The following is a 26,960-nucleotide window of genomic DNA, read 5'->3' as shown; positions in this document are numbered from 1 at the left end:
TGATCAAACAAAAAAAAAAAAAAAATAAGAAAAAAGCAAAATAAAATTGCAAATGAAACGCAACGTTAACTCGATGATACTCTTTAATACACTAAACCTACGTACACATACGCATTCGAATGATAAAAAAGGTGCATGTAAAAGCACTTTCATTTCAAGCATTAATTTTCATTGAAATACATTATACCTTTCTAAACGTAAACATACATATACACATGATTATGTGGCGAGTAGTAATAGTAGTAGTAGTAGCGTAAGCCACTGATCCAAGTTACTCGCGTCTTAACCAGAGAACGCCAGGAATATCCTAATTCGCACTACGAAACCGTGAACTAACAACGCATTAAAACGTTGGCACCGAATCACTTTTTTTCCCGATTCTTCCAATTTTCCTTGTTGATCTCCAGCAAATTTGCGTGGAACGCGTAGGCGAATTAACACGTTCTACCTAATTCGCTCGGACGTAAACACCGTCGTTAAACACAGAGCCGTGGAGTATAGAGTACGCGAGTCTCTCCGCCATATAAAATTGGTCATGACCCAACGCTTTTGTCCTTAATTGGTGATTTTTATCAATATATCAACAAGTAACGCACGTGAGCAGAGTGTTACTTAACAATTATAGAATCGCGCGAAGATGGGAATTTCGTTGGCGCCAGATGTTTGCCTTAAGATTTAACGGGAGACGCATCAAATGATAACAATTTAGAAGCGATGAAAATATGCTGATAGGGAGGTAGAACCGCGTTTACGCTCGCAATGTATGAACATAAATGCCGCGAGGTGCACGATCAGTGCGTAACACGGCTTCTTCGAGTCAACTGCTTTGCCTTTTCCCTTCCAATACAATTCTAATGTTGCTGTGAAGTGATCGAACGTACAAACCCGAATAATTTAACTGGCAGTGTTAATAAGCATCGGTATCATCGGCGAATATTTTCGAGAATTCTGATTCTTCGCGCAAAGAAATGCCTGCTACCACGAAAGATTCTATCCCGTTGGAGGAACTTTCGACGTCTAAGAAGGACAATAGCAAATCGAGCCGCTCGATAGTCAAGTACATAACGATAATACATTGGTTGCCAAAATACTCTCGTTTGGATGCCGTTTCGGATCTCGTAGCTGGATTTTCTCTAGGATTAACCTTGATCCCTCAAAGTATAGCATACGCTGCACTCGCAGGTTTAACTGCTCAGGTATATTTTTACTCTTTACTCCTTACTTGGTCGATCGAGAAATTTTCTTCGTTCTCACCCCTATCTAGTTATCATATCGCGCCATTGCTTGAATATATTGTTGTTTACTATTATTTACATCTTATCTTGTTCGTCCCATCGACGATGATTCGCCCATCAATACCGAGGTATTCGAACATTTCTCTCGCACCTTTCGAAAGAACAATGGTAATGAATTATGGGCTAAATAATAGGAGAAAATGTGCAACTTATTATTATAAACAGCCGGAATCGAAGAAGTTGCGGATTACTTTTCTATGGCTGTCGTGATTCCAATCTTCAGATTCTTAGAAGCAAAAGATAGTTATCGCCGATCTATAAGGTTTTCATATCGTCGATACTCAGTTTTCACTCGCTCGAATCGTTCGACTTTGATTTCTCGCTTTTGTTACCTTTTTCTCGGTTACGTGTCATTACAATTCCGATGGGAATCTGTAATATACGAAACGGTAAAAATTTGAAGAGTTCGCTCGTGGAGACAGTCAAGAATATCATAGAATCATAAATTCCGTTTTCGAGGTAACGTGAAACGGATAATTTTCAACGAAAACTAGAACCCTAGCAGAAAATGTTACATACCTCGCACGTGAATTTACGCAAGAGCCATATTTTCTAAAATCATCTGCAAGATTATTCTGGACAGACAGAAACACAACGATTACGCCCGATGTTAATTCATTACTGTTTACTCTTCATACTTGCCGCGTTCGATCACATAAACGTACAAATTATAAAGCGTCCGATTCTTTGCAGTATGGTCTTTATTCGTGTCTAATGGGCAACTTTGTCTACATCTTTTTGGGAACGATCAAAGAAGTATCGATTGGTCCTTCGTCCTTGATGTCGCTACTTACCTTCGAATATACAAGAAACATGCCAGTGGATTTTATCGTGCTCTTTTGTTTTCTTGCTGGATGCGTAGAATTGCTGATGGGCCTGCTACGTTTAGGCTCGTATCGACAAAATAATTTTCAGAAACGTTCAATCACTCCAAGAGAGTAATTGCTTCGACAATACAAAGGAATGCTCTCAGATGCGAAAAGAGTGGAACGATGGATCTCTGAAACACTGCGCGAAAGAGGTTAAAAACCATAGAATACTCGTTGATCCGAGACAGATAAATGAAAATCTGTACGTGTACATACGCATACGCGTAGCTGAAACAAGCGTTTCATTCATAAAATATACGGCATCGTTGGTAAAATCTCTCGTTTGTACTTTTCTCGATCGATAGAATACAAAGACAATACAAAGATAATTGTAAAATATTCGCCCAACGAATTGCCTCCTGCATTCTCGTAAAATACTTTCGGCTTCATCGAGTATTACGTACGATGGCAGTTGAAGGGCTCGATGCAAAGACAAATCAGTTCCAGATCTCGACAAATTATTCTATGACATAAAAAGAAGTGTAAATCGGCAGAGGAAACGGATAGGACCGAAACTAACTAGTTTTACGTCCAAAAAATTCCTAGTATCTCGGTGTTCAAATTATCAGAGTTGTCTATTTATCGTTGCTTTCATCGCTGTCAGCAAAATTTGGAGCTGCCAAATTTTTACCGAGCCGATAAAACTGAGCAGCCGATTTACGTTCGTAAATTTTCCATTGTTGAGAATATCGAACTGTCGACAGCAGGTGATATCAACAAATATCTTTAATTGCTTCTATTTCTCAAGTTTTCTGAATCGCTACGTCTTAAACTCTGTACTATAATTAGTTTTATTATTATATATCGGCTTAATACGATGCGAAAAGCAATAATAAAATAATAAACTATGATATAAATCGGTTCTTTCGTAGTTTGAAGATAATATTTTCAAGCAGTTAATAGGAAATCCAAGATTAAGACTCGCTTAAATCGATTCTAAGACTAAGTAAACAATTGTCTAAGAAAGATAAATCACGAGGAATTATCTATGGAAGACACATTTCTTGATACGTGAAATTAGCAAATCTCCGGAATGTAGAAGTAACTAAGCCGAAAATGAGAATACTCGCAGTGCAAACAGACATACTCTTTTTTCCATATCTTGACTAATTGTTGATACAACGATTTTAACTAATTGCTACTATAAATACGCACTTGTTGCGCGTTGATATTCTTTTCAAGCTTCCCTCGCGTGTTTTCGACAAAATACCATGCACGTATTACGTATAGTACGCGTACAAATCGCTTTTTCTCTTAACCTCTTCTCTCGTAAATCGAGTCACGCTCCTGACAGCGATTATTGTTCTGATTCAACAGAGGAGGCTAGTGTTCGTAGCAATTCGTTCGAACTCTAACTTCTATCCTTCGGTTTCTATTCTATGTATACACAGGAATATCGATATTCCGCGGATACTTATGCTCGTTCATGCTCTTGGTAGTACAATTAAAGAAACAGAGGCCAATCGAATATTCGTATCGGTTGTTAAATATTACAACAAGTACCGTAGATCGTATATTTTATATATTTTTGCATTCTTTAAATCTCTAGTAAATGCATAAAAATCAGCAAAAATACAAGGTTAGGTATGGCATTTGAACGAGAACGTTAACGATACAATAACACGATAAATAAAATGAACGTTAACGATACAATAGCACGATAAATAAAATGAACGTTTACTCTAAAATAATATCTAAAAATATTACAAACAGTAAATTAACGTTCCACTTTGTTTTTGCGTCTGAACGTATCCCAATGATGCGTTATTTTATGTTCGTACCATCGTTCGCTCTCATTCGTAATAATATTTTTTTAAACGATGAAATTCTTTATACAGGCTTTCTGGTAGATTTTATATCGATGCCAGTCACGTCAGGCTTCACTTCGGCTACTTCAATTATTATAATCGTATCGCAATTGCAAGGGCTATTAGGATTGAAGTTCAAAGCGCACAGTATTGTCGACAATCTGAGCAAGATATTTCAAAACGTGCAAAACGTACGAATGCCAGATTTTCTCCTTGGAATTTGCAGTATAGCGTTCCTTCTGTTTTTCAGAGTAAGTCCCTTCAAGATACCGCATTACGGAAATAAATATGGGAATAAATTGCCTTTCGATTTAACCGTCTATCTCGTGTTTCTATCATCTAGCAACTGAAAGACATGGACTGCTGTTTCGGGAAAGACAATGATCGATCAAAGGAGAAACGTAAAAAGACGTGGCTGAAGAAGTTCTTGTGGTTTCTTTCCATCTGTCGCAACGCTTTGGTCATCCTGATTGCTTCGACGATAGCTTTTTATTTCGAGAAGACAGGATCCTCGCCGTTCATTCTTTCAGGTTCGCGTTTCCTTCTCTCTTATTTTCTTTCTTTTTTAATCCTCCATACGAAGTAAACGCCATCACAGGCGTTTCGCTTCGTTATAATCATTACAGCGCGTTTAACGCGTAAGAAAATTTCTACGAGAAATATTCGTTATTCCCTTCTGACTTTTATTTTTAATTTAAAGGAAAGATACAGTCAGGACTTCCCACGCTCTCTGTACCTCCGTTCTCGTCTCAGGTTGGAAACGAGACCTACACGTTTCTAGACATGTGCTCCCATTTAGGGTCAGGCATAATCATACTGCCTCTTGTCTCGGTGTTGGCAAACGTAGCCATTGCTAAAGCATTCGGTAAACACTATAAATCGTCGAGATCTTGCGGATCTGTATTCAAAAAACGTCGTTGCGAATATATTTTCGAATTTTTATCGAACGAACGAAGTTTTTTTTTCTTTTTTTTTTTTGTTTTGTTTCATCGAATACGTGTAACGTGGCGGGTGATTATTTGATTTATGGACGACTAATATGCTGTTCATACTTCGTTTGAAATGTTTGTAAAGACGCGTTGTGAGATGCGTGTCGATGTTTCAGGTAGTCGAGTGTACAGGCTGAAACAATAAACATGATTTACATGACCATTTAACGTAAGATCTTAGAATTGCTTTTTATAGGACCTTGAATAGTATAAAAATGTATTCTCCAATTTTTATGATTTATTAGAGCAAACTATTCGATGTTCTAGTACAAAAGGAAGCTTAAAAATCTGCCACGTGTAGAAACCTGCGTTATCGCGCGGCTTAACCTTAAACCTAGTACATACACACATCGCTGAAAATCCCATTCGTCTTTTCAGTGATTTCAGATTTGTATCTATCGTCGTAGATCGCGAATGTATATAGTGATTTCTACTGCAGATAAGCTGACGTATATTTTAATATCCGTTTAATATCAAAAGTTACAATATAGAGAAATTCTGTTCATTTAAATTCACTCGTAACACGACGATCCGTATAAAGTATGACAGGATATTTGTTTCGAAAGTGTCGCAAAAAAGGGAAGATATTTTTGATATTTTTGATTGTATAGTACAAAGCGAGAAATAGAGTAATACGGTAACGCGAAATAATATTTTCGACGAGAAAACGACTGGGGCTCCTCCAAATTCGCATTAAATTTTTGGACGAGGTTGTTCGCATAAATTCGCAAAAACTACAATTTAAGAACTTCGCCTCGTATCGTCAACGACCTCGAAGAACTCGAAGATTATTTGGGAACGATGCATCCAGCATGAAATACGTAAAAGAGACCGCTTCGTAAGAGAAATTTCGAAATGTTCACGTGTTTTGTACGCAGATCCACAGATTTCATAGTTTACACGTATCAATGAATTACACGAGGTTACACGAACGTAATTGATGGCGACACGATGTTTGTATTTTTAGCAAGTGGTAGCAGCGTAAATGCGACGCAAGAGATGTTAACGCTCGGTTTGTGCAATATATTCGGGAGTTTCGTTTCGTCGATGCCAACTGCCGGAGCGTTCACCAGAAGCGCCGTAGTTTCCGCCAGCGGTGTACGGACGCCTATGGCCGGTATATACGTCGGTAATATTCTCATTTCGAGACGAAGCAACATGGAAAATTGCTGGAAGAGAAAATATGCTAGAACTCTATTTATCAGTGTTCGTCGAAGAACGAATAATTCATAGAATTGGAGCTATAATAAAAGTTCACCGAAACTCTGTCCACTATCGCTTCTTTCGAGAAAATAGAATTTGAACGCGTTTAGTCAAGAGCGAACCTGGAGACACGCGTATTCAACAAATTTCACAGCCGAAAACAAAACAGACAGATCTCTGTTTCTTCTTCTCCGGAAGATCCAAAGTACAATACGTTTCAAATGTTTTAAGCGAAATATTTACTGTATTACGTGACTCTTGTAAACGTGATAAAACTTTTACGCGGCCAATTAACTGTCCTAACTTGCAAGGGTCAAGACATAAATCATTCGTAATATCGATTTTTCTGACTATGCGAATCCAGTTTCCCACTGCTATTATATTGTAGAATTACCTAAAAAGTTCAAAAATTAGTCTTTTCGTCGAGGATCATTACAAGTTTCAAATTCTACTTTCTTGAAAACGAAGTTACGAACGAGAAAATCTTATTCCACCATCTCGAGCTATTTTCACATGTAGAATAAGCCACTACCAATTCTTCGCTCTTATTCGCTGAGAAATTAGCCAACGGTCAAGTATGCTTGACCTTTCAAACTTGATTTTGTCGAAAAGAAGGCTACACGAGGAAAATCTTATTCTTCTTTTTTTTTTATTTATTTATTTATTTATTTACTTTTTACAATTTGTCCAGTAGGACATTTGGTAAAATATTATAGCTTAGTGATATCGTAATATAGCATGTGGTGAGTGTTTGTATGTTAGGTTATGTCCTTTGTGAGATCTGGGTGTTTCCTTTTCAGTCTTCCAAATCTTATTCTATCGTTCATCTCGTTTTTCATTCATCGTCTTATTCATCTCGTTTTCACGCGAGGAAATACATTCTTTCTGTCCTGTATACGCGTATAATATTACATTACACGTTCACGCAAGTAGATTCAACCGCCAGAAGCTCCTAGTCAGACGCTAAGAAAGATTTCGTTTCGATAAACGGAATTTGGATAAATAATATTCTACTGTATTTTCTCTTGCGCGTATCCTTAATATATATTTCTTTTTAAGAAATGGTTGCGGATAATAACATTGGATGTTTTGTAGGAATGATGACGTTACTGGCATTGAGTTTCTTGACACCATATTTTTATTACATCCCGCGTTCCACTCTTGCAGCGGTATTGATAAGCGCTGTAATATTCATAATTGACTTGAAGATAATACGTCTATTGTGGAAAGGATGCAGTGAGTCGTTGTAACTTTTACATATAGTAAAAATTTACGTTAAAGTCACATTAATACAATGGAAAGTTCAAATATTTTCTCAGTCTCGAAATATTTTCCTTATCGAGTATCGTATTTGCATAAAAATTTCCTGTACACTCGGAGATAAAGGAGAAACGAACATCCTTTATTAATTACCAAGCGAACTCATGCCTTATTTTGTGTTTAAACAAATTAAGATAAGATACTCGATCGATATCAGATACTCTCAATTCTCAATCTCCTTTAATTGTTAACTATAGAAGAATATTTTACTATGTGATCGTATTCGTTCAAATTTTTAATAAAAATAAAAGATATATTAAGAGAAGCTGACAGAATGACAAAAAAAGATCGATTTTAAAAAGTTTGCATTAACTTGAGAGATATATATATATATATATTTAGCAAATAAAGTCGAGTCAAATTTTGTATACCTTTTATATCTGTCCAATAATAAGTATAAAAATAACGTATACTAAGACATTTGTCAAATATTAATCTGCATTTGTTCATGTTACTCTTCAGAATTAACCTCTCGTATTTGACGTTGAATAATTCTCTATACTTGATTGCAGAAAGAGACGCGGTTGCAGCGATAGTGACATTTCTAGTTAGCGTGATATTTGGCGTCGAATTAGGACTCTTAGTTGGTGCTCTGTTCAGTTTAATATTCTTCCTTCGATCGCCTGCTAGGCCAAAAATCGAAGTAATTCAATGTAAGGTAAAAGATAATATTGTACCATCACGTTCTCATAATATCAGTGCCAACGAATCTTTGCTCGGACATTGACTCGAATACGCTTCACAAACTTCTGTCGGTATTTGCATTTCGTATCAAAACGGAATATGTTGAGAATTTGTCGAATACTCACGCGCTCATCTAGCCGCCGACTAAGTAGGAATACATGAAAAATAAATAACCAGACAAGAGATTATTTTTACTAAAAATATTACGAAAGAAAAATAAGTAAACAATATGCGATAAAATATTTTCATCGGAAATTCCGTTTTTGAATAACAAATTTTTTCCACTCTGATGGGCTAGATGAAAAATTAATGAAATGCAAATATACACGACAAATTTTCAAACTCGATCGTCTCGAAAATAAAATCTGAAACGAAAAAGCTGTACGCTTTTTCAATTCACCTTCGCGTGTATCATAAAATAACCGGTTATACCATATTTTCTAAGACACCCTGTACTATATCAATTCTACACCGTATCGTCGTCATCTTTCGATCTTAAGACGATTAACATTTAAAAACGATTAACACTTCTATGCTTTTTGTGAAAAATCAAACGCTTCCTTCGTTGCCCTTTTGTAGACGCAACTTGGAAACAAATATATAGTACTCAAACCAGATACTGGACTATTTTATCCAGCTGCAAATTACTTTTGCAATAAAGTGATGAAAATAATTCACAAATACGATGAAAATAACGTGCCATTTATTATCAATTGTGAAAGAATGCGGAGTATCGACTATACAGCGATCAAGGTAATAGAGAGAATTAATTTAATTAATTTGATTTATCATTAATCTGTAAAGAACAGATAGAAAGATCGCGTTTTCTCTTGGATCGCAGGGTATTGAGATAATATCGGCGAATGTCAACGCCGAGAAGAAGAGGTTATGGTTCATGAACGTTTCTTTAAGGACGTTTAATAACTTCGAAGCTTTCGCGAACAATAAACATTTTCACTTTATCGACGAAGAGGATAAAATATCTTCCATCTTTCACGGTACGCTTGATATTTTTATTAACGTATCTTAATTAAATCACTATGCGTATCTTTAAAAAAATGTACTATATTTTATTGATTATATAAATGGTTATACGTATTTATTAAACTTTTTAGACGGTCTTTTGATAAACAATGCAGATGAAGTGAAAGAACAACTTTTAGAAAACATGATAGGGCATGCAACGTTCACGTGTGCCAATGATAATAAAAAAGGTGCTGAAACGCTTCCAAAACTCGTGACAAACTCTGGAGATGACGGAGAAGTTACGTTAATGTTGACGCCTTCGCAGGAAACGAAACAAACATGAAAAATATCGTTCTTACAATTAGTTACTTCCTGATTTACATTAATATCTTGCAAACGCGACAATTTTAACATGAAACGAACATCAAGCGAAATTAGCTAAAGATGTGCCAACATCTTTTAATGTATATATATCGCATATTTGATATAACTTTCAGTTTTAAAATTCGATAATATCATCAACTTGCTTAATACTGAAACATTTTCTGTTGTTGAACTTACTGATATGATATTGGTAGTAATAACAATGATAATGATACAGCAAAGTTGAAATAGGTCGCTCGTCCAAATTATATTGCATAACTATATTATTGCTATTATTTTATCTTTTTATCGCTTGAAGATCTATGAAAGAAAAAGAATATTTAAATTCAGCTACGTACCTAATCAATTATACAAATACAATACAATATAATATCGATGAAGCGTGTAAAGTGTGACGATAATGATATAACCACGAAGAGTATGCAAGAACGAATCGAAAACCTGTTTGCGTTTGTCAAGAATGAAAATAAAATTTATCGAGAATGAAAATACTCGGAAGACCATGATAGGTAAGATTTTAATTATGGGACAATAGTTTTAATTTACTATTGTATCGATCATTACATTTGAGATATGTATGTACGTCTTGAAAGGAGATTAAAGAATACAATGTCACGAAACTGTACCGGCGAGACAACACAGTAAATCGCACAACAGATTCGCAGATAATATATTACATGGAAAATCAGCGTAATAAAATATAGACCTTAAGTGTGTAGTGTGTTTTATGTTTTGATAATTGCTTCGTTGATTAACAATTCAGTTATAATGAAATTCCCACATTGATTTAAACTAATAGATTTATCGTTGCCTCAATTATCACAGTTAACTGTGGTTTAAAAATATTAAGTATTTTAAGTATAAGTATTAAGAAAAATATTAAGTATAAAAATATTTTGCGATTAAATTCAAAATTCCCGCCAAACTACTAGTGATCTTTTCGTATATTGTACTGGGATGTTCGAGATATTTAATTCACTAATAAATTATAATTCAGTGGAGATCTGTTACGTCGGGCGACCCGTTACCTAGATCAGGCCACACACCGCGGGCCAGACGGACACCAGATGTCCGCTCATCCTTACGGCGTACCCTCAATATCCTTAAGGACCCGTCATACATCCCACTAATTTGCTAGCTAAGGTCCTTCAGACCCAACTTTGCGAATCATTTCTAAAGACTATTGTCTACTACGGCTTGACAAGGGAAAGTTAGTTTTTCTCACGTACGATGCTTCCTACTAGTAATCGAGGGCGGCTAAGACCCTTCCTAGTCCACCAACCTTCGTTTATCCAATCAGAAGCAATGTATACTGTCCTCACTTTCCTGACCAAAAATGTCATGAACAAATCCGATGGTCCCGTGCGCTAGACACACACATCACTAGCTTTCCTACGACACAGCATCGTCACTGTAACTACTTCTCCTACGACATCAGGAGAGTCAAGTCAACTACTTCTTCTGCGACATCAGGAGAGTCAAGTCAACTACTTCTCCTACGACATCAGGAGGGTTAAGTCAGCTACTTCTTCTACTTCTTCTAAGTCTAACTCACATCAACTATCCAAGTCAGTCTCGATCAAGCATCTCATCAAACAGTCAACAAGTCGAATACAGTGAGTCGACAAAATCCATTATCATACGCGATAATACGACTAGAGACTCGCACTCACTCGCATTCACTCGTAATCATTCTATAACAAACATTCATTTTGTATTACACCGAAGTTGTTGGATTGTGAAAATATATAATAACCTGTTAGTAGCAGCGTTATCTTCAATTTAACTATCCTTATTATCCCAAAAGAAATAAGGGATCGAACGATTCGCGGCGTCGATTAATAAATCGTAACGGGACTTTACGACTCCCGTTGGCGCGCTTCCTCGATATCACGTCTCCCCGCGAACGTGCGAAAACAGATCATCTAAAATTACTATGCGAATTTTACATGATCTAGATTGAACTGATTTGCAGGTTACGTAGTTCTTAGCTTGGCATCGTTTCCCAAAGACTAATTGATTGGTATAAACGCGGAGATGACTACGTGCGAGATCCAGCGTGAGCCCTAATGCCATTTATCCTTCATTATTAATTAATAATTTTACGGAGTGAATATTGTTACTCTTGACATTTCGTATCCGTCACACTCTTTAAATTGACGTGTCCTTATATTTATTTCTGTGCAGGCGCGCAACAGTTCGCATCGGCGGAATCGTCCGAAAATGGCCTAACGTTGACGATCGAAAATGAGCGTAAATACGCGATCGTTCAAACCTTTGTTTGAATCATAAGCATGTACTTAATTCGCACTTAGTTATTACTTCTTTTGCCGAGAATAGATGAATAACAAATTATTAGGCAATAAAAGGGCAGGAATTCATTAAAATTCATTGATCAAAGTGTTGAACAAGTTCATACTATACCTGATTTTAATATGATTCTATCATATACGAATGCGAGGCTAAGGATTAGACGTATTGTACAAGTTCGTACTATCTATTCATAAAATATATATCCTACATATATACGTAATATTATATCTCGCTATTAATTACCATTTAATATATAATTTTTTAAAAAGGCTTAAGTAAATACGTAAAAAAAATTTTAAGAACATCTGCATTATATTCAGTTCATACAGATGAACAGAAGTTATATAGAAGTATAGGATTCTTTATTTCATCTACAATAATAATTGGTAATTGCACAGTTATATTCTATTATTAAACAATTGATATTTTTAGAAATTTCAATATCATAAATCGTAAAATTAATTTTAAATAGTAAAATAATATTTCTATAAATTTTCGAAAATGTTTTAGTTATGAAGGTGTTAAATAAAAATAGATTTGCAATTTTCAGATGTCGGCTAGTGAAACCTAACCCCTAATATCCGTGTTTACGTATACGAAATAAGATTGCACATATACTGAACATTGATGTAATAAAAAATTTATAAAATTGATTTAATTATAAACTTACTTAATCGTGATTTTGCTGTATTTGTATATAAATAAATAGAATTAAAATATTATCAAATATATAGCATTTCTTTTATGTGTCTGTTGTATACATTGTCACACATAAATTTAATAGGTTAAGTTTCTTTAAGTTTAATAAATACTATCACATGTCGCAACTAATTTATCTTAATATATCTAAGGAAAAGAATGGTTATTTTAAAACGCGAAGTTAACGAAGAAATAAAGATGGATAAAATTAGTGTATCAGAAAAGAAACGAGTAGAATCATTAAAACATAAGAAGCAAATTTTCAGAGCTAAAGAATTGGCAGTGCAGAATGCACTGAAGAATTTGGTAAACATGTTTAAATTAATTTTGTCCAACATTTTAAGCTTTTGTGTCATATTTTCCATATATCGTATTTATTTTTATAGGATAATAATTCAAATAAAAATAAAATAATATTTGATGATAATGATTATATCAATAAAATAGAAGAAATCAATAAAATCGAAGAAAAAGGAAAGAAAAGAAGACTTGATTTGTTTGATGATGATGACTATGATAGAAATGATGATGAGTCGGTTTGGGATGATAGTAAATTTGAAATTAACAAACATTTCACAGGGGAGGTAAGATATTTATATATATTCATATATAAATAAATTTTATAAATATTTAAGCCATTGATATTAATTGATTAATTCTAGTTTCTTAGAAGTAATATTATTTTGGGAAATGATGAACGGTTTAAACTTGACAAACGTTTCATAGAGAATGATAAAGAATTGGATAAAGATATTACTGAAGACACAGAAGGTGATGATAAAATTGATTTACAAAAAGAAAAGGAATTACAATTAGATATTTTAGAAAATATTCTAGGAGTACCAATTAGTTCAAAGAATAAAGATACAAATAAGGATGTAAAATTTCCAAAGTATGAATAAAATAGTTACTTATGTTAATCATAATATTAGAATTATAATAATAATTACTTACATAATTATGTATTTCTATATTACATTATTTAATTCTTTAGGAAAGGAATGATTAGATATGATCCTACGGAAAATGGTCATAAAGAATATGAAATTAATATAGAAAAATCTGAAACAGAAACCAAAAAAGTTAAGAAGAAGAAAAATAAGAATAATACAGATAACCTGATTGAAAATGCACCTGTGGAAGTGTCGAAAGATATATACTTTTCTGTGTCAGACTCACTATCAAAAAGCTTGAAAGAAGGAGAGCCATTCAGTTTATTAAAAACATTTGGGAAAGAAACAACTGATGAAAAAAGTTAATATTTACATAATACATTAATTAAAAAATTTATTTTATGATATTTATTACATTTATTTTTGTTCATAATTTTAGATGATAGTAGTAATATTTTAAATACAGAACCATTGAAGCCTCCAAAGATTCATTTAGGTTTTGAGTCAAAGAATCCATTTAAATACGATTCTTCTGATGAAGAACGTAACAGTAAGGAAGAATATACAAATAAAAAAGAACATACAAATAATGTGATAGTAGACACAAATAAGTTTTTCTTTGATAGTAATGATGTTCGTTTTAGTGGTACGCATTTTATATAAAATATAAATATTTATATTTCTATTTAAATAGAAAAATTAGAAGTAATAATTATTTTTTATATATTCATGTTTAATATATTTTAGAGGCAGAAAATTTTTTTTCGAAAGAACACGTGTCAGAAGATACGTTTAAAGAGCTTAGACAAGAAGTAAAACAAATTGTTCGTTCGAAAATTCGAAAAAATATGAAAAAGAAGCAACCTTGGGGATACAAAAAAAAAGTTAAAAAATCATCTTAAAATCTCATTTATTAATCTTTTAAACATATAAACGAAGATGTTAACTTTATACAGTTGTTTTCAAATAAAAAAGATGCAACTTGTCAAGAAAATGTATCATATAAAACATTGTATGAAATATATCTCCTATACCATATAAAATATAAAATATTACACCTTTTTAACTGTGAATTAACATTTCTCTATCATTTGCATTTTCATTAACATTGTGCACTTCAGCAACAATGTATTTGTAGTAAGAAATTATTGTCTCTGTTTATGATCTTATCTTGTTACGACAGAATTTAATCATTAAAGGTAAAGTGTTACTGGTCCTTATTTAATCTCTGTCGCAGAGAGAAGAAAATACAAACACATATGTATTTCCTTAAATTATAATAATAATTAATATCTGTCGTTTTTAATTCTACAATTAGTCCTTTCGACCTATTTTACGACATGTTCTGTTAAGTAACTTTAAGAAGAGATCATGTGGAAGTCCACGAGATATTTGTTGTATATGTGTATGTAGTAAGTTATATGTTTCTTCTTCGTAAATAGCATAAGTATTTGATATACCAAGCTCCTGATAGAGTTGTTTTACACGATTTACTTTTTCTACATCAGATTGTCCATAGCACTCCTGTAAAGTATTTGTATGTTATTCGTATCTTTACTTAAAAAGAGATAACGAATACAAAATATTATTAGTGACATGTATACCTCAAAAATTTTCTTTTGCTCTGGTGTAGCACGTTGTAAAGCTACAACAATAAGCCATGAACATTTTCCCTCTGCTATATCTGTACCAGTTTTTCCAATGTCTTCTATACTACCATAACAATCTAAATAATCATCTTTTACTTGAAAAAGATGTCCCATTTCTAACAAAATCGTTTTTGCTTGCCTATACATTTCGGGATCTGTTATACCAGCCTATAAATAATATGTAACTTTAGACATAATTGAAAAATGAAGATAAGATCTAAACTTTCTTTAGACAAATAATGTAGTTGTAAGAATTAATAGAATTAAACTTACGAAACTCATAGCAGCAGTGGCTGGTAACACAAACGTATAGTAACCTGTTTTATATTTTACAATAGAATTATATCTATCCATTGTAAATAGATCTAGATTCGGTTTCTTTCCAAAATTTGTTGATAATAAATCTAGACATTGACCCATTTCCGTTTTTAAAGAAACCTGTAAATAATATAACATAGTATAAAAGTTGCTACTTTCTTAATTTAGCAAACAATATTTTTTATAAATAAAATAGTAAAAATATTATATGTTATCAAACAATTTTATTGATTTCTGCAAAAGTACAAAACAACAAAATCTATCTATCAAATCTGTAGTGGGTGTTTAGCATAATGGTCGCCATAACTATTAAGACAATTTAGACAACCATAAAAATATTCCCACCTAGAGCTAATCGGTACCAAATCGGAATATTTTGTATATTATTGAGTACGAAAAATAATTACTTACGGATAGAAATTGTTCTAAGAGATTCACATAACATTCTTTTGTCTTAAAATGTTTCTTAAGGAGCTGATATATACACATTTCCAGCATTAAAGCGTCGTTAATAGCCGTTAATCCAATGTCATTGTATAGATACCAGCACGGTTGATTTCGTCGCATTTCTGAGTGATCTTGAATATCATCTACCATCAGCAAGAACGCTTGCAACTATAATACAAATATATAATCATATTATATAAATAATTCTTTAAGTCACCGGACTAAAAAGAAATTAATAAAGTGAATATGCTATGTACTATTGTAAATCCTAAAATAACATAAACTGGAAATGATAGAAGAAAAATTACAAACCAATTCTGTGCACCAGCCTAGTATACGAGTTAAACGAAGATTTTCTTCCGTTATTTGATCGGGAGGACTTAATGATCTGTATGCTTCTACAACCGTTAACGCTCTATTCTTCCCTCCACATGGAACATTGTATTGCAATACCTAAAAATTAAAGAAGAGGAAACAACTTTGTCAATAATATATCATTTTAAATGTAATACGTTTGAGAACAAATATAATTATATAAATTCAGAATATTGAATTGAGACACCCTGTATACGAAGAACTATAAGTATAATGTATCGTTCGTTAATGTGAAAATTTAAGAAAGAGAAAAGAAGAAAAAGAATACCTTCATTAGCCATTTGGTAACATCTGGTATGTCAAGATGACGACCAGCATCCGTGAGATCACGTACGATATCGGGCCATACAGCCATTAATTCACGACTTTCATCCTTAATCGATATAAATGATGTATTCGGAACCACTGAATATGTTCGTGCATCGGCATTGTTGAATCTAAAAGAAGACAAATTTTAATGACATTTTTCTATGTTAGGAATCATAGTGACAACTGAATTTATTTAAAAGGATACAACGATCTTTTAGTTTCTATTTTATTTTAAAAATTTACAATTTTAGAGATCATTCATGATTTAGAAATGCGTAAGAATTAATCAGAGAAATATATTACAAATAAATTATTATAATATGATTTCGAAATAAATATTAACAATATAGTAATCAGCGGAAGTAAAACTTTTATTGCAGATCTAAGAATATCTTCTGTTAAATTGTTAAAAACTTAAATGGCAGAAGTACTATTCTTCCCTAATTAGATACATTATTTAAATATATTAGTGTAACTGGCACATTAATATCTCACATGGTATAGAATTTAATAATAATGTAACTTGTATTTCACTGATTAGAGGGCACTAATGTCTTTGTTTTCTTGTTAAGTTTTGAGTAAACATTTAACAAATTGAAAAGTAATTTAGAACTTCTAAAAAATCCACCAACACTTGATACTTGTTATCAAGAAAAAAATATCGAAATTGTTCTTTCGTTACGTCTAATCGGTACTCCCGGTGAACTAGAACATCAGAATTCTGTACAATAATTTACTAGTTAATAATATTGTAATATAATACAATGAATTAATAATATAATTTATTATATATATGAAATATAATATTATAATATGATGAACTGAAGTCAAACAACAAGTTATCAGTTAGAGTCTTCTCTTTTACAATTTTTATCGGATGAGGTAATCATATAAAGTATAACATATCGATCAAAGACGAAAATCATGAACTTATCATTTTTAAAATTTACTTGTAAGCTTTGTGTATTGTCAAACTAATTAATATGATGTGCAAGGATATTTATTAAAATACTGGTAACTTGCAACTTGTAAGTAAGTTGCGCAAAGGAACACAGACGATAGATACTTTGAGTTCATTTTGTCACGAGAAGTAAGCTTCTGTAAACTACTGTGAAACTAATGCAAAATATGCGGTTGAGTTTCATTGCATTCGATATATATATATATATATATATATATATATACGCACACACACACGCGTACACACAACGACTACATCCATCCATCCATCCAACTGCTTTGTCATGCAACACGTATTTTACTTATGCAATCTTATTATAATTACAAAAACCTTGTTACAAATGGACATGTTCATACATATTATATATACATATTGTCAGTTTGAAAGCCGACAGTTTTATACAACGCGATTCGTTTTCTGGTGGTCGTATCGAATTGCAGGTGTTGCATCATTTGATTGATAGCCAACGATTATGTTATACAGTTCGGAGATGGTAAAGAATTTAAAGGATGCTTCTACAAGTTAAAATAAGACGAAAATATAGAATAAAGAACATTCGTTTGAGGCTTTATTCGTTTATTTATTTATCTAACATCTAAAGATCCTATTAAAGCATCCCTGAAGATTTGCAAACCTCCCTACACGAACGAATATAGAGCAGCCGAAGCGATAAGAAGTGCAGTGAGTCTCAAACTCAAAGCGACATATGTACAATGTCTTACAAAAGTATTTATACGTATTACCACAGAAACCTTTTATATATGCGTTATATGAACATTTTTTTATTTCATTAACGTATCAATTAAATATGACAGTCATAATTCTATTAATCAACCTGAAAATATGTGTAGAAGACATATGTATCTAGTAAAAAATTAGTAAACAGCATGAATAGCCATCTTAAATATATAATAAGTATTAAAGATGGTCTTCTAAAAATTCAGATTTATTAATATGAATGACTAAATAGATTCGTGATCTTTGCAAAATATATATCTCCAATTCTAATTTTTATATATAATTTTCAGAAATATTTTGGTCTCAAATTTTAATAGGTAATAATATAGGTAATAATAACCGAGTTTCATAACAGCTCTAGTAAAATTTCAGTATTTTGTATAACAAACATAAAATGCTACTCCACAAAATTAAAAGATCGCTAAATTTTGACCAAAAAATGGTCGATCTTTGGACTGCTGCAAACTTGTGAAAAAAGCATCATACAACAGTATTCCTGAGCTCATTTTAAAGGGTGAAATCTCTACTTTCATATCCTTGAACTGAATTTTTTTCAAGAACTCTTTTATGCTATAAAACGGAGTGGAAAACTGAAGTTGCTTCTTATTTCTTCAAATTTTACAAACTCAAATGTCTCTATAGAGTTAAATAGTCTTTTTTCCAGTTCCTGTTTAGAATGATTTTGTAAAGAGAAGTCACCCCCTTACAACATACTAACTAAAAGGTTAACAACAATATTTTGTTGCCGTTTTATTGCACTTTAAATGATGTACACTATCTATTTTGGAATAACTCACGATACACCTCGAGGTTGATCCATGGTCGCACTTGTAGCGTGTCTGATGTATACACTTACATATAGATTACGAAAAAAAAATACGATATTTTACGTAATGAAAGAACTTTGAACATCAACGTAAGAATTGATTATGATTGTTATGATTATACTTTCAATTCGTATTTCAAAGAAGTCCATGAAAGTCAAAGTCTGTACCTATGAAATTCTTGTTTTTATACTTTTCATTTTACACGCCTTCTGTGTGTATAATATACATATACATGTATAATATGTTTATCACTTCATTTCTTTAAATTATGCGCGTATGTTCATAAGCTGTAGAAGATATTAATTATCTCCACTCAGAAACTTCATCAGATATTTTTTCTATGAATTCTTCTATGAATTTCTATAAGAAAATAGATGTAATGATTAAACTATGATTTTTCTTACGAAACTTCGCAAATTCTTCACAGCGAATGTCATAATCTTCTTTGCGACTTGAAATCACTATAACTATCATAGCCTGAACTGCTCTACATTCATTTATGTAGAATTTATCAAGAGAAATCTACCAAATTTTAGGAATACTTTAGTCGATATTTACATGTTAGTAGCTAATAAATTAAACCACAAAAATTATTTTATTATTAATTTTTGTCTTATTTTAACTTGTAAAAGCACCCTTCAAATTTTCTATCATGTTTTTGAATTTTCTATTATATGTTGTTGAGCACCCTGTATATGTTATACAGGACACATATATATAAATAATTAGAATTATAATAAGAAACGAGAAAGAGATTCCATTTTTTCTCATTGCAGTAACTTATTTAATAGAGCGAAAATTAAATTTAAGATAAAGCTTCAAGTTAGTAATACTATCTTTATATACTGAACTTTACTGAATTTTTCAATACATAATTTTCAATAAATCATTATAAATTTATATCTACTTTGAGAGACTATCCAATATAGTATGAGGTATCTCTTTGAAACCATTAGCATTTATATTAATAGAAACATGATTTTTATATGAGTTACTTCATAGTAAACCCTGAAATGGCATCTTGAGTCAGTCAATTGTTATGTAAATAAAAACATGATTTTCATATGAATTAGTTCTACTTATCTAATAATACACTTACGGTCTACGATATGTCATTTCTTGAAGAAAATATTGAACCAGAAGAAATAGGAAGTGATCTTCTAGAGGTATAGTTATATTTGTATTTATTACATTATAATTTCCAAAAAAAAAAATAACATTAAAATTCAACCTAATACAAACATTTAAACATTATAAACATTTTATTACTTTCGATTGAAACTTTTCTATTTATTTTAATAAATTTATAAATATATCTTAAGACTACAAAATCATAAAATATAAAATCTCAGAATGACGAAGAGGAAATGGGTTCTGAAATAAGTAAATCCATTACAGTGATTCTAAAAGCAATAACACATCGTGGAACTCAAACAATAATAAAATGTAACCCTAATGAGACCAAAGAGAATTTCATCAATATGATTATTAATACTGAAATATAATTAAATAGTACTGTATAAGTATAGTACAGAATTTATCATTTATAACCAGTTTCAATATTTGTTATGGTATAATAATTTACATATTTAATTTGTATTTACATATTAAAATTAATTTGAAACGTTAAAAGATAAAAGATAATTTGAAAAGATAAAAAATGATATTTCACATATTAATACAGAAATATTTAGTAAGTAAACCTTGAAATAAATTTAATATATTATAATGTAAAAAATATATAATTGCACATTCTTATATTAGAAATATTCTGTATTATAATAAATCATCCAATGAATTTACTTTTTAAAATATAATGACATATCTCATTTTTATATGTATGTCTTATTTTCTGGATTCAAAAAGTAACTTATAGGATGTACATATTTCTTATCAAATTACATCTTATTTAAATATTGTCTTATCGCAGACTTTATTCGATCATTTAAGTGATAAAATAATACACATAACAGATTTGTATTCTTTAAATATCATACAATAGCACATAATAAGCATAATAGCATAATAAATTCAACAAAATCCACTTTTTTACATGATTTAATTATTTTCTCTATCATTTTAATCGTAAGATTTCTCTTATTTCCAGTTATATTTGCATAAATCAGAAATTCTTTCTATAGATATAATAAAGTGGTAAATGCAGCTAATTAAGATAACTACTATTGGGAGAATATTGTTTCAGTCACTTATACAAGATTGCTACCATATCATACCAAAGAACTTATGTTTAACAGATATATTTTATCACAAAGTAATAAATTAGTATTTTGCAAACTGTTTAAAATATTAAAGCAATTAAGATAATTCTGAAATTGATAAAAATTATTTAACCTCACTTAAATTTATATTTCTGTTTTTATATTTTAACATGAATATTTATCCTTACTAGATATTTAAAGAATTCTTTAATTCAAATATATTATTAAAAATATAATATTAAATATATAATGTATTCAAATATATTAAAATCTGTGTTTCCAAAATACATACTAAAAGCACGTATGATAATTATCATTATATTATACTTATAATATTATTATGGTAAAATAAAATTAATAAGCAAAAAATTCTGCTTACCTAAAGTATTCCAAAGAGGATATATTTGTATTATAATAAAAGTATCGTATGTTTGATTCTTTATATATCCACCATAAAGGATTGTTTCTTATATTTATTACGTTAACAAAATTTTGTGAAATATTACGCTTAAACAATGACAGAGTGGTATGTTTCGGTATAATAGAAAACATGTTTACTATATCTGTATGTAATATGTCTTTACCGTAACCTCGACTTACAAAACATTGAAGGATAATTACAGCACTTGAGTGTATAAAATTTTGTTTCTCATATATATATGTTTGTACATATAAACCTAGACTATGTACGGTAAGAATATATAATGGTAAAAATAATATATTGTACATAAAGGCAATTTAACGAATTCTTATTTCAAAAAGGCATCAGAGGAAGATTAAAATTATGGATCGTACGTTCGACGTAAATAAAATATATTTCTACATAGCTGAAGATATATGTAAAATATAATAATATGTATTGTGCAATGTAATAAAAATCATTATGTATTTATACATACTTGTTTCTTTGAATTTAAATTACAATAATCATATAGTATGTTTAAAGATGGCAACGTATTATAATACATATCTATTTTAATATTGCCTTTATAAAAATTTTATTTTTCTATAATATTAAAAGATCTGTAATAGAAAAGGATATTTGAAATCGTATCTCCTATATTTAACCTTTAAACAATTTCTTTATTTAACCTTCAAAGGTATTATTGAATAATGCATGTTTCGCACCAGAAAAAAGATTAAGTTATATAAGATATAAATCTCTCTCTATATGAAAAATTTACTAATTTTAAATAATAATAATTATCAAATTATAAATAATTTATAACAACATGTTTTAAACTGAGGTGTACATGACTTGAAGTTCATACAACTTGTAATTGCACATGTATATAATTTATTTTATTGTTTATTTTATTTATTTTGAAATAAAACTTTGTATGGAGGAATGTTATCTCATATTTTTAATTTAATTTTTTCACGTATAATTATGATACATATATCACAAATGTCTTTCCGTTATGTTAAACTTCTACTCTTAATTTGAGAAAATTGGAAATTTCAGACAGATTTATGTAATTAACAAGATTACTTTATTGTCATTTATTATTTTTTACTTTAAGTATAGTTATATATATTTTTTTTAATGTAAACTAATTTTTTTTTCATAAAGATAGTGCATATAATTGCTTAAAGTGGTTTAAACAGTCAAAATAAATGAAATATAATCTTTTATAAATATATTTTACTTTATGTTATTACAATACTATATATATACATGTGTGTGTGTGTGTGTGTGTGTATGTACTGTTTTTAAAGCATCCTATAGGTTCTCGTGTAAGATGATTGTATAATTATTCTTTGTTTAATTTTATCTACTTGTTTCCATAAAAAAATTCGAAATTTTGCAATATTCCTTTTTAAATATTATTTATTTACTACACTATGTTGGTTGCTACAAAATTTTCTATGAAGACAAACGTGATCATAAAAATTATTTATTGAAAGGTATTCTATTAGAAGGAGCTGGTAATCTATATTTTGCTAATTCCACTTCTGCTTCTCCGAAAGTGTCTATATGATAACAAAAATACTCTGGATTTTTATATTCTTTATCTTTAGCAGCACGAGGTCCAACAGCTGAAAAGTAAAATTTAAAAAACGATATAATATGAACAAAAATACTGAAAATATAACTAATTCTTAATGTAAAACCTATAAAAATTATTAATCATCTTAAAAATACTTTTACACCTATATGAATTTATAAATATTTAAGGAGCAATTATATATTTGCATTTACTGAGACACTAATCTACTAATTTCATTTATATCTTTGGGTGACTAAACTTTTTGCAAAATGATATTTATTTACTGAATTATCCAATGTGTTGAATTTTTTACTTTGTTTTTCATTTAAAGATCATTTGAAGGAAAAAATCTTATACTTTAAGAGCATAAAGAAAAATTTTCACGTTGCTTTATATTATAATAGTTATTAAATATAATAATTATAATAATTTATAATAATTTTATTTTATTAAAATATATAATGATAAATTATAATAACATATATTATTAAATATATCTGTCTTACGTGTATTTGGAATTTTACAACATTTCTCACTGAGTCCTGCAACATTTGGTTTAATCTTCAATTTACTACTCTTTGCTCGTGAGCTTAAATACCTTAATAATATTAAATTCTGTTTCTGAAATAATTAGTATCTTTTAATGATTTGTTGATTGAACGCAAATAACTAAAATGTTTGTTTTTTATAATAGGTTACATTTTGAGAAAACTTAGCACTATACCTGTTTTAACAAGTCGTTTAAATTTAAACGTAACATTTTCTTCTAATAATATTAATAATTTTTCTATATCTCTTTGACAAATAAAAATCCTTTATATTTATATAACGACGTATTGAAACTAAAATGCGTCAACGTTCACTACCGTTAGTAACATCGCCATATTCAATTATATGTGCACAGTTGCTAAAAATAAGTTGTATTTGCTTTTAAGGAGACTATTAAATTGTAAACATATTTCATGTAAAAATATTTCGAACTTTTCTATTTTAAGTTGATTTTATCTAATACATATGTCAAATGATAACGTATTTTGAACGTGTTTTGATATTGATGTTATGATATTGTCTACTGACAATAGTTCCATTTACAAAAACTAATTTTCGTTGTATTTTTACGTGGTCATTCAGAAATTTGGGGAATTTCAGGCTGATTTATTATGCGTGGAGTGTAAAAGCATTCTGCTCGTGTTCGTGAAATTTGAAATTGGACAATTTAGTCATTTAGGTCATTTAAAAATGAGCAGGAAATGTTACACATCCTATTAAGTAAACAGTAATAATTCTGTCATTTAATCAATAAATCTCTTATCAAATTCCTTTTGGTCGGCTACCCAGCTGTGCAATTAATTTTTACCGCGTTAAAATTTACACTGCAAGGAGCCACTTAACAGTGCGCATATTGTAAAGGTAGTTTTACATGTGTAACGATATTAGGGTAGGTATTTCAATCAAATTCATGCGGTAGTGTCACAGCTTTGCGGAGGAAATACAAAATTCTTTTCATTTCAAGTGCCGTCTCTTTGATATATTAAGAAATTTGCCAGAATTAAACGTAGTTTTAATTTTAGTTTATTATTTAATTTAAAGAGAATTAAACATAACTAGTTAAATAACATAGCTGTAGCTATGCAAATCTATTATAAAAGTTCTTCATGCCACGTAATGGAGAAATAGAAAGGCATATAGCTTGTTTCATATAACCAATCAAAGGCGGCACTGAAGTACAATAGCGTGTCAAATATAGACGTCAAATTTTGCTTCCTACAACAATTAATATTATATTATGGTATATTTATAATTTCTATTTCTAATTTTTTATCAGAGAATCTTTACTTGTAATACTTGGAAACATTTGTGCACATTTGTATATTAAAGCAGTGATTTGCAAATCAATCATTCGATTTAAAATGTATTATTAAATAAATAAAAAAATTATTTAAAATGTATTATTAAATAAAATCTAAAAATTTGTCTCTATAATTTGTCTAAGATGATTACATGAATTGAATGTAAAACAAAATAATTTCACTTTAGAATCAAAAGAGCGATATAATAGACCTGTGGGGTAAAGAGGATGACAATCCAATTTCTTTGCTTGTGCGAAGAATGAAACTGCCCCTGTTAGCGGGCATTGGTGGTGGAATAATACTTCAAGCTTCAAAAGGTATATTGGAGACCCCTGCTACGTTTGGAAAAATTGCACATGTTACATTTCCTTTGTGTGGTTTAAGTTTTTACTATCTTGCTGGTAGTTATATAACAAGACAAATAAGGGGAAGAGAAGGTCCATTTAATAATCTATTGGGAGGTGAGGGAAGTCTTCTTCTATAATACATTACTACTAAATGAAATTATTTTACATGATTGTTTTATAATTTATAACATGAAATAAAAATAATGTAAAAATCCTTATTAATAATAGATATTTTAAAATAACAATATTTTTTGCAGTATATTGTACTTTTCCGGTACTTCGAAGATTCATGCCTTTGGAATATACTGTGGCAGTTCTACTTTTTGTTAGTTTACCTTTCTATGCAGTGGTACGTGAGTTTTATGTAACTGACAATAAATTGAATCTTAAGGACACTCTACTTTATGAAGGGATATCAAGGAGTCTTTACCTTTATGAGTGGAAAAAAGAGCCATCAGAACACTATGTTAAGCGTGAATCATATAATATATTTACAATTCCTTCCAAGTAAAGCAATGATAAACTGAATATAACATATAGTTTATTGTAGTCACATTTATTGTATATTTATTCATATATAATTTCAATAAATACAAAAATCCTAAACTATGATTAATTTAGGTTAATGTTTCCCCTTTTGTGACCTGGAAAATAATAATTGTAGAAAATATAATACATGTCATATATTTTTCATAACGTGCAAATCATAATTGATCCAAATTATAAATGGTAACTTACACATGCTTCCAGATATTCGATTCTTCTTTCTAGAGTTGTAAGTTTTTCGTTGAGAACAGCTATTCTTGATCTGCAAGACATATCTAACACAATAAAGTTAATTGATTGTAAGTAATAAAGTAAGCTTCATACAATGTTAATTTTATTTAAAGCGTCTTTGTGGATTTTAGTAATTCAAGAAAATGATAAAAGAGGAAGCAATAAGGTTATGAAAAGATTCATGTAAGTCAGAATTGTCAAAACACGTACCTATACTCTATGTAAGTAAGAAAGCAATCTACTTATGGATGTATCCAAAGGCAATTGCTTGATAAAATCAATGGTTTTTAGTTTAGAAGTACAAAACAAATGATTTCTTTGATGACGATATAAAATAGTTTATAATTTTCTATAAGATATTTTTGTAAAATATTCCACATGAATGAATATTATTCAATAACCTTTTAAATAATTACCAAAGGAATTGAGAAAGTCAGTTATCTTTTTGATGCTACCAGTTATAACTTCGATGTATTCTCGATTTGCCCAGTCTTGTTGAATCTGTTTTTGGATAGCCTCTCGATGTACGGCAGCCATATTTGAAGTATTGCGATGTTTGAAGAAATTAATTAATGTTATCTGATATTACATTATACGTTCGTTATAGACTTAAATAATGAACAGTAGTTATTACATTTTTCATAGTCAAGGTATTTAGATACATTTATATATACATATATAACTAATGCAAAACGCGCTTTTTACTGATTTGCCATAAGTGAATGAAAT

At 30.3% G+C, this 26,960-nt stretch overlaps 6 protein-coding genes and 1 long non-coding RNA gene across 19 annotated transcripts; 3 read left to right on the top strand and 4 right to left on the bottom strand.

Moving 5' to 3' along the window:
- On the top strand, window positions 1–10,231 carry LOC100742054 (sodium-independent sulfate anion transporter). Its single transcript, XM_003487867.4, has 11 exons — window positions 1–1,196; window positions 1,989–2,184; window positions 4,003–4,223; window positions 4,316–4,502; window positions 4,673–4,837; window positions 5,929–6,090; window positions 7,260–7,400; window positions 7,997–8,142; window positions 8,748–8,921; window positions 9,010–9,166; window positions 9,284–10,231. The coding sequence occupies exons 1-11, from the start codon at window positions 969–971 to the stop codon at window positions 9,475–9,477; spliced, it is 1,971 nt and encodes a 656-aa protein (XP_003487915.1). The 5' UTR covers window positions 1–968; the 3' UTR covers window positions 9,478–10,231.
- Window positions 1,196–2,977, bottom strand: LOC112212515. 3 transcript variants are annotated; one of them, XR_002946341.2, is made up of 4 exons: window positions 2,569–2,977; window positions 2,090–2,303; window positions 1,487–1,667; window positions 1,196–1,386 (listed from the first exon to the last, which is right to left on the bottom strand). It is a non-coding gene; the product is annotated as an uncharacterized LOC112212515 (long non-coding RNA). The 3 variants fall into 3 exon arrangements; XR_004461353.1 differs by having other exon boundaries at window positions 2,381–2,976; XR_004461354.1 differs by lacking the exon at window positions 1,196–1,386 and having other exon boundaries at window positions 1,427–1,667; window positions 2,381–2,968.
- LOC100741696 lies at window positions 6,528–26,063 on the top strand. 5 transcript variants are annotated; one of them, XM_033319704.1, is made up of 4 exons: window positions 20,140–20,213; window positions 24,805–24,812; window positions 25,295–25,568; window positions 25,712–26,063. In XM_033319704.1, the coding sequence occupies exons 3-4, from the start codon at window positions 25,367–25,369 to the stop codon at window positions 25,963–25,965; spliced, it is 456 nt and encodes a 151-aa protein (XP_033175595.1). In that variant the 5' UTR covers window positions 20,140–20,213; window positions 24,805–24,812; window positions 25,295–25,366; the 3' UTR covers window positions 25,966–26,063. The 5 variants fall into 5 exon arrangements, with proteins under 5 accessions (XP_033175594.1, XP_033175595.1, XP_033175596.1 ...); XM_033319705.1 differs by lacking the exon at window positions 20,140–20,213 and adding an exon at window positions 24,499–24,695; XM_033319703.1 differs by lacking the exons at window positions 20,140–20,213; window positions 24,805–24,812 and adding an exon at window positions 6,528–6,557 and having other exon boundaries at window positions 25,292–25,568.
- LOC100741937 (nucleolar protein 8) lies at window positions 10,799–14,715 on the top strand. Of its 2 annotated transcripts, none has more exons than XM_033319701.1 (7): window positions 10,799–11,134; window positions 12,683–12,836; window positions 12,917–13,114; window positions 13,193–13,422; window positions 13,525–13,784; window positions 13,863–14,069; window positions 14,171–14,715. In XM_033319701.1, the coding sequence occupies exons 2-7, from the start codon at window positions 12,690–12,692 to the stop codon at window positions 14,323–14,325; spliced, it is 1,197 nt and encodes a 398-aa protein (XP_033175592.1). In that variant the 5' UTR covers window positions 10,799–11,134; window positions 12,683–12,689; the 3' UTR covers window positions 14,326–14,715. The 2 variants fall into 2 exon arrangements, with proteins under 2 accessions (XP_033175592.1, XP_003487914.2); XM_003487866.4 differs by lacking the exon at window positions 10,799–11,134 and adding an exon at window positions 12,096–12,217.
- On the bottom strand, window positions 14,525–21,880 carry LOC100749317 (farnesyl pyrophosphate synthase). Of its 5 annotated transcripts, none has more exons than XM_033319696.1 (7): window positions 21,646–21,880; window positions 16,481–16,649; window positions 16,150–16,290; window positions 15,802–16,005; window positions 15,346–15,510; window positions 15,028–15,240; window positions 14,525–14,947 (listed from the first exon to the last, which is right to left on the bottom strand). In XM_033319696.1, the coding sequence occupies exons 1-7, from the start codon at window positions 21,816–21,818 to the stop codon at window positions 14,738–14,740; spliced, it is 1,275 nt and encodes a 424-aa protein (XP_033175587.1). In that variant the 5' UTR covers window positions 21,819–21,880; the 3' UTR covers window positions 14,525–14,737. The 5 variants fall into 5 exon arrangements, with proteins under 5 accessions (XP_033175587.1, XP_033175588.1, XP_003487810.1 ...); XM_033319697.1 differs by lacking the exon at window positions 21,646–21,880 and adding an exon at window positions 19,018–19,055; XM_003487762.4 differs by lacking the exon at window positions 21,646–21,880 and adding an exon at window positions 17,588–17,719.
- Window positions 23,080–24,325, bottom strand: LOC100741818. The gene is made up of 3 exons (XM_003487865.4): window positions 23,982–24,325; window positions 23,764–23,878; window positions 23,080–23,306 (listed from the first exon to the last, which is right to left on the bottom strand). Exons 1-3 carry the CDS (start codon window positions 24,015–24,017, stop codon window positions 23,161–23,163), a joined length of 297 nt encoding a protein of 98 aa, XP_003487913.1. The 5' UTR covers window positions 24,018–24,325; the 3' UTR covers window positions 23,080–23,160.
- On the bottom strand, window positions 25,922–26,960 carry LOC100744443 (probable protein BRICK1-B). Of its 2 annotated transcripts, none has more exons than XM_003487886.4 (3): window positions 26,648–26,951; window positions 26,193–26,275; window positions 25,922–26,098 (listed from the first exon to the last, which is right to left on the bottom strand). In XM_003487886.4, exons 1-3 carry the CDS (start codon window positions 26,766–26,768, stop codon window positions 26,072–26,074), a joined length of 231 nt encoding a protein of 76 aa, XP_003487934.1. In that variant the 5' UTR covers window positions 26,769–26,951; the 3' UTR covers window positions 25,922–26,071. The 2 variants fall into 2 exon arrangements, with proteins under 2 accessions (XP_003487934.1, XP_012238579.1); XM_012383156.3 differs by having other exon boundaries at window positions 25,976–26,098; window positions 26,633–26,960.

This window comes from Bombus impatiens, unplaced genomic scaffold (assembly GCF_000188095.3).
Source record: "Bombus impatiens unplaced genomic scaffold, BIMP_2.2 scf_0203, whole genome shotgun sequence".
Classification (NCBI taxonomy): Eukaryota; Metazoa; Arthropoda; class Insecta; order Hymenoptera; family Apidae; genus Bombus; species Bombus impatiens.
This window is presented reverse-complemented; position numbering and strand designations above follow the sequence as displayed.

Excerpts from the sequence above, each read along its gene's own strand:
- LOC100742054 (XM_003487867.4), top strand. The coding sequence starts at position 969 with ATGCCTGCTACCACGAAAGATTCTATCCCGTTGGAGGAACTTTCGACG. Across the intron at positions 4,838-5,928 it reads AGCCATTGCTAAAGCATTCG|CAAGTGGTAGCAGCGTAAAT; the intron begins GTAAACACTATA and ends TTGTATTTTTAG. Across the intron at positions 8,922-9,009 it reads TCGACTATACAGCGATCAAG|GGTATTGAGATAATATCGGC; the intron begins GTAATAGAGAGA and ends CTTGGATCGCAG.
- LOC100741937 (XM_033319701.1), top strand. The coding sequence starts at position 12,690 with ATGGTTATTTTAAAACGCGAAGTTAACGAAGAAATAAAGATGGATAAA. Across the intron at positions 12,837-12,916 it reads AGAATGCACTGAAGAATTTG|GATAATAATTCAAATAAAAA; the intron begins GTAAACATGTTT and ends TTATTTTTATAG. Across the intron at positions 13,423-13,524 it reads AAGGATGTAAAATTTCCAAA|GAAAGGAATGATTAGATATG; the intron begins GTATGAATAAAA and ends TTAATTCTTTAG.
- LOC100749317 (XM_033319696.1), bottom strand. The coding sequence starts at position 21,818 with ATGTTTTCTATTATACCGAAACATACCACTCTGTCATTGTTTAAGCGT. Across the intron at positions 16,650-21,645 it reads TCCTCTTTGGAATACTTTAG|ATTCAACAATGCCGATGCAC; the intron begins GTAAGCAGAATT and ends GTCTTCTTTTAG. Across the intron at positions 15,511-15,801 it reads TCTTAGAACAATTTCTATCC|GTTTCTTTAAAAACGGAAAT; the intron begins GTAAGTAATTAT and ends TATTATTTACAG.
- LOC100741818 (XM_003487865.4), bottom strand. The coding sequence starts at position 24,017 with ATGTTACGTTTAAATTTAAACGACTTGTTAAAACAG. Across the intron at positions 23,879-23,981 it reads TAAACGACTTGTTAAAACAG|AAACAGAATTTAATATTATT; the intron begins GTATAGTGCTAA and ends TAATTATTTCAG. Across the intron at positions 23,307-23,763 it reads TTGTAAAATTCCAAATACAC|CTGTTGGACCTCGTGCTGCT; the intron begins GTAAGACAGATA and ends TTTACTTTTCAG.
- LOC100741696 (XM_033319702.1), top strand. Across the intron at positions 25,569-25,711 it reads ATTTAATAATCTATTGGGAG|TATATTGTACTTTTCCGGTA; the intron begins GTGAGGGAAGTC and ends TATTTTTTGCAG.
- LOC100744443 (XM_012383156.3), bottom strand. The coding sequence starts at position 26,768 with ATGGCTGCCGTACATCGAGAGGCTATCCAAAAACAGATTCAACAAGAC. Across the intron at positions 26,276-26,632 it reads CTTTGGTAATTATTTAAAAG|ATATGTCTTGCAGATCAAGA; the intron begins GTTATTGAATAA and ends TTATTGTGTTAG. Across the intron at positions 26,099-26,192 it reads TCGAATATCTGGAAGCATGT|GTCACAAAAGGGGAAACATT; the intron begins GTAAGTTACCAT and ends ATTATTTTCCAG.